This window comes from Fopius arisanus, unplaced genomic scaffold (genome assembly GCF_000806365.1).
Source record: "Fopius arisanus strain USDA-PBARC FA_bdor unplaced genomic scaffold, ASM80636v1 scaffold00106, whole genome shotgun sequence".
Taxonomy (NCBI): domain Eukaryota; kingdom Metazoa; phylum Arthropoda; class Insecta; order Hymenoptera; family Braconidae; genus Fopius; species Fopius arisanus.
This window is the reverse complement of record NW_011887845.1, coordinates 132,457-148,866: the sequence shown is the minus strand read 5'-3', so window position 1 is coordinate 148,866 and position 16,410 is coordinate 132,457. Positions and strand designations below refer to the sequence as shown.

Sequence of the window (16,410 nt, the reverse complement as noted above, 5' to 3'; positions counted from 1 at the left end):
ATAGATATATTATAATTGTTCTTAAACAATCTCTCTTTGCATTATTTATCTCTATTAAACCGCTAATTGTTTAACGCCAGATTTTTTTCCCTGAGATTTCCACGATTTTCACGAAAAATGCACTGACGCTATTAAAAATTCCAGAAAATTCAGGAATTGCGAAAAAATAATTTTTACTACATCGCGGGGTTGAAAATTCCTCGGTGTGGAAAATATCGGAAAATGTGAGAGAAATGGGCCCTTGATATTAATCAAAGACTGATCTCCACGTGGAATTGGTGCCACCACTTCACTGAATATTGAGGAATATAAAAATGGTGAATTGGATTGCCCCCGAAGAAACGATATCTCCATCCTCAAAGGCAAAGAGGATTCTACACTGGATAGTGTCAAGAGACTTAAAACCACAAGGTCTCCTGAAACCTCAGCAACTGAGATTGCCATGCTCCTCCCATGTCCCCCGATACTCGATCACATCTAATTTCAATCTGCCTTGTGTATACACTAGATCAAACAACACTACGTTGTAATTCAATAGATAGCCCAGATCAAATATGTAATTTCCTCAAATTCCATATTAATTCCCTTGATTTTTACCGGACATCCAATTTGAATCTCCCGATGAATATTTCCCACTCTGAGAAACAAATCTTGAAGAAAAAAAAATGCAATCCCTTCATGAATTTCTTCTGCTCCAGGATAAGTTTTAATCGTCATAATGAATCGTCTGATATATTAATCGAATATTCACTCTTATTCGGGTGAAGACCGAAGAATAAAGAATTTGATCTTTCGACGATAAAATCGCGGAAAAAAATCCAGATTGTGCTAGAACATGAAGATTACACTGAAAAGTTTGTCCTGGGAAAATTTGACCGAGGAAAATGATCGATTGAAAGTTTACTCATCCTCGGAAGTGGCATTCTACCAAAAACAAATATCAAAGTTTTTAGGGGCAAAAATTCCTGACAGTTTATGTTTGTATTTCCAGGTGCGGAGGATGTGTTCAGATTCACTGGAAACGAAACCCACACGGACTACTTCCGGTTGATGCTGAGGGATGGAAACTATCTTCTCATTGGTGGAAGGTAAGAAGTCTTTGAACAGAAATCTTGGTAAAGGCTTAAAATAGACCAGAATGATGGATCACGTGTTCCCGAAGAATGTTTACATGTGTGAGGGTGGATTAAACCAGAAAGGTTGAGCCTGGGGATTCCTCGGTTTCCCTCCAGAATAAATCCCCCAGAACAACAGTTTACATTCATAAATTTGCTAGATCCACAATCACCACGGAGATAAATCCATTGTCAAATTTACCCTGACGTTAGCGAAAAAAAAAACGATCAATCCAGTAAAATGTAATGTACTTTACAATAAATTATCTTTCATTATAAAATAAAATAGGAAAAATGCAAAGTACTTTAACCCACATCTCTTAATGAAGATTAAGTGTCGACCGTTGTGAAAGTTTAAAGTCTTTATGAGACTGACATGATAAGGCATGTCAAGTGGTAAAAAAAATCCAATAGATTTTATCCCGTGCATCAACGAAAAACGGCGATTTTTATTTTTGTGAAATCGTGAAATCACCCAAGTGCTTCAGTTTTCATCCAATTGACACTTTTATGTCTGCAACATGTTGATCAATTTTATGGAAACAAAAATTCACATTTGTTTAATTTTCCTCCTGATTTTATTTATCGAAAAATCCAAATCGTATGAAAATGCGACGAGTCGATTGTAAAATTGGAAAAATTCAGAATCTGTCGGGGATAAATATATTTAAAATGACAAATATTTATTATAATATTTAAACGATTGATGAGCATGAAGAGTAAAGAGCGACAATATTATTTCAGAAATTTGGTGCACAATCTGAGTTTAACGGATTTAACGGAGCAGCAGAGATTAACGTGGTACTCATTGGATAAAGACGTAAAGATGTGCGCCTTGAAAGGAAAAGAGGATGAAAGTTGCCAGAACTACATGAGAATAATGGCAAAAACCGGTACATCAAATTTACTAATCTGCGCAACAAATGCATTTAAGCCAATGTGCAGAGATTACGTGGTGCAGAGTGGAAATTACACGATGGCCAGTGAAAAGTCAGGACAGGCCCTGTGCCCCTATGACCCACAGCAGAACAGCACATTTGTTCATGTTGATGGTGAACTTTATACGGGCACTGTTGCTGATTTCTCGGGAATGGATCCGATAATATACAGAGAGCCACTGCAAACTGAACAATATGACTCCATGAGTCTCAATGGTATGATCAATTATCAATTGTACATTCGTCGAATGATAATTACAGTTATTGAATGGGGAATAATTCCCTCATGATGACTCATGATGACGAGTGCGAGGGCCGTCCAAAGGGTAAAGGCTTCTGGTTGCTTTTCGATGTTGCCATCTGTTTTATTTGATGATTCCATTCAGCCATGAATTATACATCATGACACTTTCCATCATTATTGACTCCCTTGTATTTCCATTTTATCCCTCCCCAATTTCAAAAATTCATTCCATCGTAATCCAACAATTAACAATTTGTGAATATAAATTATTCTGTTGTTACATTTAACATTCAGTGAAAATATTATGGGGATGAGATCACATGGAATAACTCAACCGTTATTTTCAATTAAATTATCTACTACAATTTGTGTACCAAGCTGTTATTAAAGACCCACATGCGGAAGCCACAAACCCACATGTGAAGAACATATTTGTGTTTATTCGTTTCAATTTGTCGAATGAATAAAATTACAGATGTATTTCAGGATTTTTTTTTTCACGGTAATATTTACTTTTGTTGATGGTTAATATTGAAAATGTCGAGGGATAATGCTGAATCCCCAAAGACCCTTCTCATTTGGATGGCAACATGTATATTGAGTAGCCAATATCCAGAGCATTCATGTCACATCGTCAGTAGTCGCTCTATCGATCCCAGACCAGTCGAGGACGGGATCAATTTTTAATTATTAACCGTCCAACATTGGGATTATGAAAATTCTCCCCACCAGTTAATAAATTGATAAAGTTGAAAATTTTGCGTTATTGCGTCTCTTTTGTTACCATCATTGTCCTGGGGACAATATTTTGCCTCGGGTTTAATGGTTTTTATGGTTCAACTCTCTGTGTCACTCTTTTGTGCGTCCAAGTGATATTTTTCAAGTGGAAATTCATCTCTGTCTCATTATTAAATTCTCTTTTTTTTTCAGCACCGAATTTCGTCAGTTCAATGACCCAGGGAGATTTCGTTTATTTTTTCTTCCGTGAAACAGCGGTTGAATACATCAATTGTGGAAAGGTGAGAATCAACCCGGAATATCCTAATAATAGATTAATCATTAATCAGTGAAGACAGTGCGCGGTAATTAATTCAAAAAAGCTTTAATTGCATTTCATAATTAATGATGAAATATTTCTATCAATGTTTCATATCAAATTAATTGGAATTTCATTCGAGATTCAATTGACAAATTATCGAATATTTTATTTATTACTTGAATCTGTTGAATTAATTTTTCTAGACTAGAATAGTAGTGAAAATATGAAAATATGAAAATATGGTCTGGCAGAGAAAAAAATATGTGATGGAGAATTGATTGATGTATGTTGCAGGCTGTTTTCTCTCGTGTTGCGAGAGTGTGTAAATACGATCGCGGTGGTCCACATCGTTTTCGGAATAGATGGACCTCCTTCCTGAAGTCTCGGTTAAATTGCTCTGTCACCGGTGATTTCCCGTTCTATTTCAATGAAATACGTAAGTACAGGATAATATTTATCTGTACATCATTCGAATGAGTGCTCAGACATTTTGACACACCATTCGAAAAGCCTGAACTCATCGATGTATTGACACATCTATTTGCAGATGTTGTAACATTTAAATTATTACAGAGTCGACGACAGACTTGATATCTGGTCAATATGGAACAATGTCTGCTCAACTTATATATGGCACATTCACAACACCAGTCAACAGTATCAGTGGCTCAGCTGTTTGTGCATTCTCGTTGCAAGATATTTCCGACACATTTGAGGGTAATTTCAAAGAGCAGAGTGCGATTAATTCAAACTGGCTACCAGTACAGAGTGCCAAAGTACCAAATCCACGTCCTGGTCAGTGTGTCAATGACTCCAGGACATTGCCAGATTTAACGCTTAATTTCATTAAAACGCATTCACTGATGGACGAGTCTGTGCCAAGTTTTTTTGGCCAGCCCATTGTTATTCGCACAAGTTTTCAGTGAGTAAACACTTTTTATATTTTCAATATTCCCAATTTCATCGAATTATCTCTTTCACTTTCAGTAATGAACATTTAAAAACATTCAACGTGTATTATTGTCTTACTTCAGTTACAGATTTACTCAAATAGCAGTAGATCCCCAGGTGAAAACACCGGGTGGTAAAACGTACGATGTCCTGTTCATCGGTACAGACAATGGAAAAGTGATAAAAGCAGTGAATGCCGATTCTGCTGATTCTCACGAGCGAGTGAGTCCAGTTGTGATCGAGGAGATACAGGCATTTCCAGCATCTGTACCAGTGCGTGGAATTAAAGTTGTGAGGGCATCTCAAGCGGGTGATGGCCTCGAAGATGGCAGACTTGTGGTAATTGCTGACAGCCAGGTGCAAGCACTGAGACTTCACCGGTGCTACAGTGACAGAATATTGTCATGTGGTGAGTGTGTCGCTCTTCAGGATCCTTACTGCGCTTGGGATAAGGAGGAGGGCAAGTGCAGAGCCCTTGTTGGTCCTGCATCCACAGATGCCACTAGATTTTTACAGAGTGTTGCAACTGGTATTCATGCATCCTGTCCACCCAGCAAGACACTTAATAAAGATGCTGGATCTGTTGGGGCTATCTCTGCTAATCAGAATAAGTTTCCGCAGGACTCTATGATATCTAATAAGGAGAGCCAGGGGGGAGAGATTATTAATATTATGCAGGATGAGGAGCAGAATAATTCAGGTGCAGTATTTTCGTGGTTCAACGTATTTTCATATTTTTATTATTCATACTGAACATTACAGAGGCTCTTTTTTATTTTTTTTCTCTTGATTCGTAGTAATGACACAGTAGTAATGAATCAAAGGGGTGACAAAGAGCGCTGCGCGAATTTTTTTTTTTGGTGTGATTGAAAAAAAGGATTGTTTCGATTTATTATTGATTTTTCACTAGGTCCTGAGGTTTCTGCAGCGGATTCTCCAGTGCCGCACTACACCGTTGAGACATTAGTGATGGCCGTTGTTGCTGGTGCACTAGCTGCACTACTAGTTGGTTTCATTGCTGGATATTTGTGTGGTAGAAAATGTCGAAAAGATGAGGACGACAATCTGCCTTATCCAGATACGGAGTACGAGTATTTCGAGCAGCGGCAGAATGTTAATAGGTACGAGTAGTGTGTGGATATATTGTCATTAAAAATTTTTACAATCTTTCCTGTAAGTCATATAAACTTGAGACGATTGGTTTCTAGCACCTGGTAATATTAAGAAAATGAAAAAGTTAACTGGATTTGTGTTGTTTCACCAGTAGGTTAGCACCAGAGCCAAAATTACTTCCCCAGGAGGAAGTGACGTACGCTGAACCAGTCCTAGTCCCCCAGCCTCCAAAGCTACACTCACCAAAAGGAACAATGAGAAAGCCACCACCAACACCAGCTGAAACTCTCTTTCAATTTCCCGATGGTTATGGTTATCGTGGACCCCGAGATAACTTTGGTACACTGAGATCCCATCAGGGTGATGCATACAGGCGTAATGATGGTTTTGCAACAACGCGAAGTGTTAAAAAAGTTTATCTCTGAGAAACGAGTGAGGAGGGAGGGGGCCGTCACCGTAGCTTAGGACGGCCAACGAGAAATCGTCACAATCCGACGTCAAACAGAAGTCGTGGTGTGACGCCAGGAGGACAATCGAGCCGAGAGTTGACTGGACAGAGAACACTCGAGTCACCCTCGCCTCCCTCCAGTGTCTCGTCGAGTTCACCATCGCCTCCCTCCTCAACACCATCACCACCACCCACACTCTTACCAATACCAATTAACGATGGTTCACCACCACCACCAACACCACCATGTAGCTTCATCTATCGTTCATAGTCCTCGTCGAGGGCACAGAGTGACGTTGTGAGATCCGTTAGTGGGAATACAAGGCACATTTGAGCCCCCACCCAGGTCATCTCCATTTTTTAACATTTTTTTATTGCATTTATCCATCAGTTTGTTGCATTTTTATTACATTACGATACGAATACTCGTGAGGATAAGCTTTCATCGATATTTTCGGTATATTTTGCTTCCAGATTTCGTTGTGCCATTGGAAATATTTCAGTGAGCTAGGAGAGACGGTGAAGTTAGTCAGAGTGAGTGACGAGTTTTTCTCTTCTGTTGAATATCTGGTGATCCCTGAAAGTATTGGCTCCTGGGGAAGTATTTTTATAGATTTTTTTTCGAGGGAATTTTATCAGTTATAAAAACGCTCTTGTTTTTTTTTACCACCATATTGTAAATTCGAGTTGTTTCCGATTGTATTAATTCTAGCAAGAAATATCAAAAGACTTTTTTATGAAAAGTTTTAATTACCCACAAGAGGCCCTTCAATGCTTCCCCACAAATCGATACGCTTCGAGGTGAATCGATAATCAATGAAAATGTTAAACTCTATTAATCTCATTTTACAACTTGACTGCTGATTTAATGGTGAAAAAAAAAACTTGGACACTGAATATTTTTAGCATTAGGTTTTCGCTAGATGAAACGCATGTTTCAGCAAGTGCTTATTGTAAATTTCACGCAATATAATTTACAATTTTTTATATAAACGGTTATCGTCCGATATTTGAGGCTGAAGATCACTTGAGATTGCTCCAAGATCCTCAATCACAGGGAGACTGTTTTTTCTATCCACTATCAATATGCGAGCTCTGTTTTTTCAATAAAAATTTAAAACCCCTCCAGAATAGCTTGCCGACTGAATTGGGGTTGTAAAATAAATTTAACGAGGATAAACATATTTGTTTAACCCATATTTTGAGAACTGAAATCTCACCCGAGAGAATTCGATGAGACACTGGGGATTGAGCTGAGCCAGGAGAAATTTTCGAGATACTCCCGGTGAATATTTGATTTTCAGAGGTTTATACGATGTTTCGGTTTTGATTGATTAATGAAAAAACTCACTGGTTCGCTCTCCAGGTCCAATTGATGTCTCCTGGGGATAAATTCCAGGAACTCCATGATCTCCACGTTTTTATTCGATTACGAAAAAAACTTTTCGTACTGCGAGTCTTTCGGAGATCGGCCAAAGCATTTTGTTGGATAGGAGGACAAGTCAATTAACCGGTGAATATTAATCCATGAATTTTACCACATTTACATCACTAAAATCCTAAGGATTTCTAGATTTCTAGGACTAGTCGTAGACCCTTGTTTCATTCACGCGAATTTATTGAAACACTGGTCACTAGGTGAAATATTATTTCAATCGATAAGTCTCGATTTACATACCAAATACGTAGAAACGAATCGATCTGATTTTTTTTTTACAATTTTTTAATATTACGATTAATGAATTTTTTATTACCCTTATTTCCATAAAATCGTGGAGATCGCTGCATTAACGAATACTCGATTATTTAAAGTACCATTAACATGACGTTACTATATGTTAGAAATTAAATTGAGGAAACGGAGACACGTCGTTACGGTAGATGACATCACATTGTTGATAAGAAATGATGAGAAATAAAGCAACGGTTGAATTTTAGTTTATACTCACACATATACGTAATAGATGACAAGAAGAAAGATAATTTTTAAAAAAACTGATGAATGGAGTGAGAAGTTTGGGGGAAAGATAACGAACTTTGTGTGAACGAGAATAATGCACAGGGCTTGTATGTACATATGTATCGTATTTAAACACATTATACACCAGTTAATAATTAGTAATGATTGAAAATAATGAATTGATAATGAATAATAGATCAATCCATCTCTAAACTGGGAGGCCCCAAATGACATTTTGTGTAGAAAAAAAAAAAGAAAGAAAAATCTATTCTTAAAGTGCTTCTTATTTCAGTGTGTTTAGAAGTAACGCGTATGTGATATATTCTATATGACGAAAAAATGTTTTCTAGACAGTGAATAAGGGACGAGAATAACAAAAAAAAAATGATAATGAACAAAATCAATGGGGATTTATTCTGGAGATGATAATAAAACACAACGCGATGACAAGATCTTTTGTTCACAAATCTGTATTGTATCTTCGGCTTGATGAAATGGAAATGAAAGAAGTAGAAAGAAATAAATAAAAAATTTCAATTCTGTACTGTCGCCCATCTGCACACCACCTCCTTTCAATATTTCCATGTGAAATCGAGAGGATTTAATCAATTAATAAGGCAGAGTGTATGATGAAAATTTATAAATAATGAAACATAGATTCATGAAAGAATCACCAAGAGTGCCACATTAAATGTGAATTTTAAAAACGTTGAAAGAAGTAAATAATTACAGCAAAACAATTTTTCTCGATGAAGTTATTGGTCGAGGTAGATTTGAAAGTTCTCTGATTATTGAAATATTGTCAATCATAGCGTTATTGTATGTCCCCCAAGTACTGATCGTTGACACTACTTGAAACTCATCGGATTATGTGACAAATGGTTAATTAAAGATAATTCATTTGATACGATTGACGAGAAAAATTTTGTGAGCAATAGAACTTGAAATAACGCCTTGACTGAGCCACTGACACAAACACATGTCACACATTGTTTGATGAATTGATCGAGTTTATATGATTTTTACGGTATTTATTGATAAGTATAGTTCAATGTACGATCAAATGTGTGAAAGATCAAAGGTAAATGAGACAAAGACTCACCAATAAAGATCTCCCTCAAATATTAAGACTGAAAGACCCTCTTACCAGGTGAGCCTTTGGTTTGAATTTCTTTTTTTTTATTTTCAATTTATTACTCCGATATTCATTTGCAACGATCACTATTATTCCATTATTTTTCCATTTATTTCTTACTTACCTCATAGTACAAATTTTTATATTGTTAGTTATTGTTAAGTTCGGTACACGTTTTGCACGGCGTCAGGCTGCGATAATGTCAGATTGATCATTGATAAGGGCTAATGAGAATTGACTTTATTATTCTGGAGAATTTTCACAGAATTAAACGAAACAACCGTTGATAATCGTCAACAGGGTGGAAGTCACTCAGATAAATTGATAAAATTAAAAAAACACCGGGAGATGAGGACAAAGTAAACGACAGTGTGAATTTTGTACAGGATGGATATTGAAATGATACTCGAGTCTCATGTAATTCGTATACGAAATGAATGCACAAGTATTTAAAAAGCCGATCGATGCATGGATATGTGAAAATAAATGCCAATACCGGAATTGTTAAGGAGTAGAATTTTTATTATCTTCATTCAGTGGGATAACACGACTAATTGAATTTTATGGATTTTTATATCACAATTATTGATGTCGCTGTTGAATTAGTGAAACGAGACTAATCAATTCTCACTCAATTAATAATCATTAATTATTATCACTGCGACTTGAGTTGTCTCGTTTCACTCATTGGGCATGAGAGAAATTTTGAAAAAAAAAAAAATATATCATTCAATGCTGCCACGAATTTCAATGAAAAAACCATCGTAACTCCTGATGCACCTTAACAATACATTAAAAAAAAAAATCATTATCATAAATCCGAAGAATCCTAATAACCCATTGTATCCAGTAAATCTCGACTCATGATTTTCATTCTCGTTTTTAATAAATTTTCTCAATGAATGACTCAGGCATAATACCAAAGATATTTAATTGTAAAAAGGGAATGAGCCAACGTTGGTCATTGTGATGGTTATCGTTAGAGTCGCACAAATGAGAAAATAATGCTGAACAAACCAGTGCTATTAATTTATCCAGCCACAGCTGAGATCTTTTGCACAAATTAATTATTTCTAATCAGAGATCGATACACAATTGATGAGAATACCGGCACAATTACGATTAATTAAAAAAATAATCCATTCTACTGATAAGATTTCTATCAATCATGTTGATGACACACTGTTTGGGGGGGGTAAGGAGGGAGGGGGTGATACGATCTGATGAAATCCTCAATCAATGAATGAAAAATCGTGCTAATTATTGGAATGAAACGGTGCACATAACGAGGTAATTAAATAATGTGTATATCATGAGCTCTCATGTTTTCAATGCAATGTTAAAATCGTGTTCATAGGGGAAAATAATCATTTGAAAATGTTCGGAGTGCTAACGAAATCCATCCAAAGACAGAATTTTTTCATCACAATGTTGTTAAAAATGTAAACCGTGCGCCGTTTTACTCTAATTATTTTTACCCGGGTTATTGTGACTATGTAATTACGCTGAAGGTGAGGGAATAAATGATAGCCCGTTATAAATATAAAAGATAAATTCAAAAATGATAATTTTAAATTAAAAGAAAAAAAAAATAGGTTCGAGGCTCTTTTTTCCTCTATGGGAGCTTTTTAGGAATGACAAGTATGTATGGAATGTCAAAGTAATTGACAATTGGGGGGAGGATTTTGGGAGGAAATAACTAATGGGGGGAGCTTAGGAATAAAAATAGGAGATTAGAAATTGAAAATGAAAAAAAAAAGTAAACAAAAAAACGGTATATAGAACGCTTGAAACGTATATTAATATTATAACTTTTTATAAATATATTTTTCCGTCGAAGTCTAGCCTAAGTAGAGGGACATACACAGTTACGAATGATTAATTTATCTAATCTGAGGTATTATATGAATGAGTAAAACCATGGAACGATGATTATAGTATTAATTCATCACTATAGGTATCAATTAGGTTTACAAATTAGGGGGCAAGTTGTACGAAGAGAAAAAAAAAACTGTGAGTCATTTTTTGAAGAGATAAAAAGTACGGAGAGGATTCAAAAGGAATTTAGTACCTAAAGTTAGAGATAATGATGTAGAGTTCGATTATGAGAACGTGAGAGTGGAATCAAGTGGGGAAAGTTTTCTTGCAAGAATTATTATAAATAAAATCATCAACTTTGATCATTTAATCGATAGATACTCTTGCCAATGACGATTTGATAACTGACATTGACGTACGTTCGATTGAATTGCAATAGAACTTTCTTCTGTGGAGTTGTAATAAATCATGATTATTTCAATACCGAAATCACAACTCATTTGCCTGATGATGAAATGGAGTAAATTTCTCTGACAACAGTCGAATCGCTTGTGTTTCAATATAAAAATTAGAAATTCAATATTATTGCTATTTGAATGATGATTGATGATGGATAAACGGTTGGGGATGATTGTAAAGAAAAATCATTAACGATACGTGACACAATTTTTTAACAAAAAAATTAATAATGAGGAGAATGATGAACAATTTATAAACAAAAAATTAATTATACTACATTTATCAACGATAAGGTGACGAGAATGTAACATGTATTTTGCTTCTTCCTAATACAGTGCCGTTCTATGCATATTTTTTACAGTAAAAAAAAAACGTACTTTAGACATTGGGACTGAGAAAAATATTGTCCGAGCGCGTGTTATAATGTTGGAGAATCAGCCACGTGTAGCTATAGTGTAATGAATTTCGAGTGGGTCTCTGGGGTGTTATATCATTTCGAAATGACGAATAAATAAAAAAATAAATAGAAACAGCTTGAAAAATTGATATGAGTCTCTGGTGCTCATTACGATGGGAAATAGTCAGTTTCTTTATTTTAATTCATTTCGAAACAAGAGTTTCTATTGATTTTTTTAAACGTTAATGTGCAATCATGTAAAATGCAATGAAAAAGTGCGATTTCGATGATAAAACCAGAGTGGCCACTTGAAGCCTTGACTTAAATGTAATGTCTCTAACTTTGTTACGACGACTTTTCGCATTAAAAAAAAAAACGCGTTTTTGAATTTGGAATAAAAATGAAAAATGAGAAAATTTGATTCTTTATCGATATCTAATTACTCTCGATAGAGAGAGAATAATAAATGAAGAAAAATGATGGGGAAAAATTTTAAGGATGAAAAATTAATAAATAATCCATTAATGGAGGTATCTTATTGCCGCTAAGTATATTATATAATGAACATGAAAAAAAAAATTATATTATACAATAATATCTTATAACATGAGGTAAAAAAAAAAAAACAAAAACCAAAATAAAAAATGCGCAAGATAAAGTAAAAAAAAAAAGTAGTTGGCTGTAGACTGAGGTAGAAGACTTGGCACGTCTATTATTAATTTTAAAAAAAGTTGAAGAAAATTTAAAAAGTACATTAAAAATATCATAACGCGAAAAAAAAGGTACAGTAGTGATTCACTATGGCTGATGTAGAGTGAATGCAAAATACAGGAAGCATGCTGGTGGAGAATAGTGGGGTCTGGATGCATTAAAATTGTACATCTAAAGATTTAAAAAAAAAATAATAATTACCCATTGGTTTTAATTCACCCAACAATCCATTTATTTATTTTTAACTCGTCATAAAAATAATGGGTAATCCGAGGTGATTCCTCAGGTGGAAGTATTTTTGCTTCGAGAGATGAAAATTACACGAAAATGATAAAAACTAAGTACATATTTACTTGAATTCCACGTGTACATACGTCTCAACTGAGACAACTCCACTGTTGACAATTTATTTATATGTTCATTTACATTCCTGAATAATTCTGGTAGACTGGAATATTCGACACATGACAAAACAACTCCAACACAACTCCAACAGTGCGTGCGTCAATTCACCAGAAGAATAACAGAACTAATTAATTAACGAATTAATGAATTACTAGAAATTGCCAAAAAAAAAAACAAAACAAAAGCGTGCACTCAAAAATTCTCAATGTAATTAAGAATAATTAGCACGAATGGATGGAAAGGGATGAAGAAATTCAAAGGGTGAGTAAAAGCTGATGGAATTAGTGCGTTAGCCAGTGGCAAGTGATTGATAACGAATGAATGACTGAAAGTCGATGATTCAATTTAAATATCCAACGGACTGCTGTTCATAGTGCCCTGTTATAGTGGGTTTCGGGCAGAGATTTGGCCGAGAATTGAATTATTTTATTCACTGAATTTATCCAACCGCTAACCAATATTTCGCTTATGAATTATTTATCGAATCTCATCGCTTACTTATCATTTAATCACCAGCTGAAAAATCTCTCAGCCCTCTGCCTGCGAAATCCTGATCTATTTTTCAGAATACGCTATTGTGATTATTATTACATGAATAATACATTAAAACGAGAAGGAGTAAATAAACTAGTGATTAAATAATTGAAAAGCAATTCCGCTGGAGTGAGATGATGCTGTACTCGAGGGAATGAGCATTAGGCATTGTTTACCTATTATTAAAACAATTTTTTTATTTAATAATGTTAATAGCCTGTACTGATGGTAATCCGCATTATCTTTAGTATATCTTAGAGAGTGAGGCTGCAACTGTATTAATGAATTAAGTACAACATATACCATTAATTCCCTACACTTTATATACGAATAATATTAACTAAACAATTAATGAACAAAGATAAACCAAACGTAATCGCTCCCATCACATTGCATTTATTTAATCCATTAGATTCATCAAAACTCGCATTATTCATTATCTCTTAGACGTAATGAACATGAAAAAAAAAAATCACTATGGGAAATCATCAATCGTAAATAAATTGCCTCTCGTCTCGATTTAATTCGGGACCGCGCTAACTCATCCAGCGTGTTTCCGTACCATTTATTTTTAAACAAAAATAATAAAAAAAAAAATGAAAAAATACCATTTTACATTTTGAACAATTGCGTTATTTTATAAAATCGATATAGATTATAGATTGTACCATGATATAAGTCAAAATAAATTTGATTAGGTAATAAAATAATTGAAAAAAAAAAAATACCAGCAGTTTATTCTTTTTGCTCAGCGAGAATTTTTTTATTGTTTGATTCACTGATTTAAGTTTGTTAATTTAAAAAACGGGTGTTTGAATTTTCCCGCATTTTTTCAGTGACTGTCAATTCCAGCGCATGCGCAAATACTCGAATCAGGTAAACATTTTAGCGCATATGATATCCAAACACGTGAGTTTTGAATTCCTACGAAAATTCGTACGTTTTAGCTGACGATCACTGCCAATTCACCTGGAGAACGACTTATTTAACCAAAAAAATCTCTTCAAGACTGTTATTTAATCGAAAACCTTAAGTGAGTACTGCCTGCCCCCAGATAAATCCCTGGTAATATTCGAGGTTATTGCAGTCCAATATTTTTTTATCATTTATAAAAACAATGTCATACGATATAATTATCTTTCTGTACGGAATAAAATGCCCTGGATATGTAATTCCAGTTTAGTGTCAGTCACCAGCATGAGCTGTTGAATAAAAAAAATTAAATATATTTTTTCCTGCAGGACTAAAATGACTGATACAGTTCGTCGTGCACTGGGAATAGACCAGGTGGACCTTCGAGGAAGAATGGTGATGATTGAGGAGCAGCACGGTAGCGATGCAAATTTCCTGGTGAACACACTCCTGTCACATGCCCTGGAGAAGGGCCAGGGCATTTGTCTGGTGCTCTTCCACAACACGTTCGGTCATTATCACAACGTTGGCATGAAATTGGGGTACAATTTGAATGTCCTCAGGGAGAGAGGTGAGGTGACAGTGCTGGAGCCCATGAAGACATTTCTCCAGAACATCGAGGAATTAGGTCATGATGCTGTGGACGCCTCGACTCCAGAGTTGTCTGAGGACTTCAGGAAAATATTGAAAGACAATGTCATACCAGATGCCACGAAGTTGGATGTACATTTGGTTCGTCATCTTTTTGTGGCACTCAAGACCAAGTACTTGGAGGCTGCCAAGGTTCGTGAGTCTGTCACAGTGATTATCGATGATCTCAGTCATCTGTTCGATTTTAATTTGAGTCTCACTGATGTCTGGACGTACGTCAGGTATCTCAGGTCACTCATGCAATTCCAACCAAAAATGTCTGTCTGCATTATGACACATACGTACAGAACCAACGCAGACTCTTGTCAGCCTGATATTATTGTCATTGGACTCAGGCGTATGGCACATCTCAATGTCATGGTTGAACCCCTCAGCACTGGACATGCCAATGACATCTCGGGAAAGCTCACTGTTATCTGGACGGTTGCCTCTATTAGAAAAAAATATCACTGGCCAGAGAGGATGACTTATCTTTATAAACTTATGGATCGACAAATCAAAGTGTTCACTCCTGGGGCCAAGGAGGCATTATCCTAATTGTTTATTTGTATTCATTATTTTTCAATTATTTGTCTTTGTTAATTATCATTAAATCAATTTTTTAAATGTGGTATTTATTATTGTGGGTTATTAAATTATTGATTGTTTTAGCTGCGATATTTTTTTCTCGGGATAATAAATAAAAACAGGAATGTTAATCCGCGAGGAAAATGTTGATGTAGAATTTGGAACAAAATTGTCTTGATAATTAATTATTCTGTCATTTTTATTTCATCATTCGTTTTATTCATTCCAAATTAATTCAGAAAAATTATAAATATAATGAATTTTATTTTATTTTCTGCGGTATGAATACTTGTTGTTTTTTATTTGTTTAACTGAAATTTATCCAACTGCAGAACGAGCGGAAGGGGGAAGCCACATCTTATATAATTTCAAATGGAAAAAATTATTGAATATATCGAAGATATAATACAAATGAAAATATATTTTCAAAATGAGCGGTTGTCTAATCGGCAGCGTGCTTGGCTAGCACGCCGACAGGTGGGGTTCGATCCCGCCAACATTCATTTTTTTTTTTAATAATTCCTACTTTTTTTTTTGTTAATGGCTAATCAATGAAAATATTGTTTAAAAACTGAATTTTTGAAAATGGAGAAGATATCCAGTGAAATTGAAAAATTTGACATTTTTGAAAGCGAAACTTTTTCAATATATATACTCCTAATGAATTTATAATATTGCATTAAGTGCGTTGTCCTAGCGGTAACGTGCTTGGCTATCACGCCGACGGCTGGGGTTCGCTCCCGCCAACATTCATTTTTTTTTTTTAAATAATTCCTATTTTTTCTTTTGTAAATGGCTAATAAATCGAAATATTGTTTAAAAACTAAATAGCTCCTCGATTGTCATGTTCCCCTGATACTTTTACAAAAATTTCGAATTTTGCACCTTCAGTGAAAATTTCAGCGAATAGCTCTTCGTTTGTCATGTGCTCCTGATACTTTGACAAAAATTTCGAATTTTTCACCTTCAGTGAAAATTTCAGTGAATAGCTCTTCGGTTGTCATGTGCTCCTG

At 35.1% G+C, this 16,410-nt stretch overlaps 2 protein-coding genes across 5 annotated transcripts in view; both read left to right on the top strand.

Moving 5' to 3' along the window:
* Sema1a (semaphorin 1a) overlaps window positions 1-14,127 on the top strand; it is a 41,704-nt gene extending 27,577 nt beyond the window's left edge. The window contains exons 3-11 of one of the 4 annotated variants that reach the window (XR_892633.1): window positions 992-1,088; window positions 1,860-2,269; window positions 3,228-3,316; window positions 3,631-3,772; window positions 3,910-4,258; window positions 4,371-4,987; window positions 5,198-5,408; window positions 5,552-7,361; window positions 14,104-14,127. Coding sequence is in view for 3 of the 4 variants with exons in the window: in XM_011312719.1 (XP_011311021.1) it covers window positions 976-1,088; window positions 1,860-2,269; window positions 3,228-3,316; window positions 3,631-3,772; window positions 3,910-4,258; window positions 4,371-4,987; window positions 5,198-5,417; window positions 5,496-5,501; window positions 5,552-5,825 (2,220 nt within the window). In the remaining variant the exon portion in view is untranslated. The other 3 variants (XM_011312719.1, XM_011312717.1, XM_011312718.1) reach the window with 3 other exon arrangements.
* Window positions 14,128-14,132: 5 nt separating this feature from the next.
* On the top strand, window positions 14,133-15,435 carry Elp6 (Elongator complex protein 6). The gene is made up of 2 exons (XM_011312720.1): window positions 14,133-14,300; window positions 14,509-15,435. The coding sequence occupies exon 2, from the start codon at window positions 14,516-14,518 to the stop codon at window positions 15,365-15,367; it is 852 nt and encodes a 283-aa protein (XP_011311022.1). The 5' UTR covers window positions 14,133-14,300; window positions 14,509-14,515; the 3' UTR covers window positions 15,368-15,435.
* The last annotated feature ends 975 nt before the right edge of the window (window positions 15,436-16,410 follow it).

Excerpts from the sequence above, each read along its gene's own strand:
- Elp6 (XM_011312720.1), top strand. The coding sequence starts at position 14,516 with ATGACTGATACAGTTCGTCGTGCACTGGGAATAGACCAGGTGGACCTT.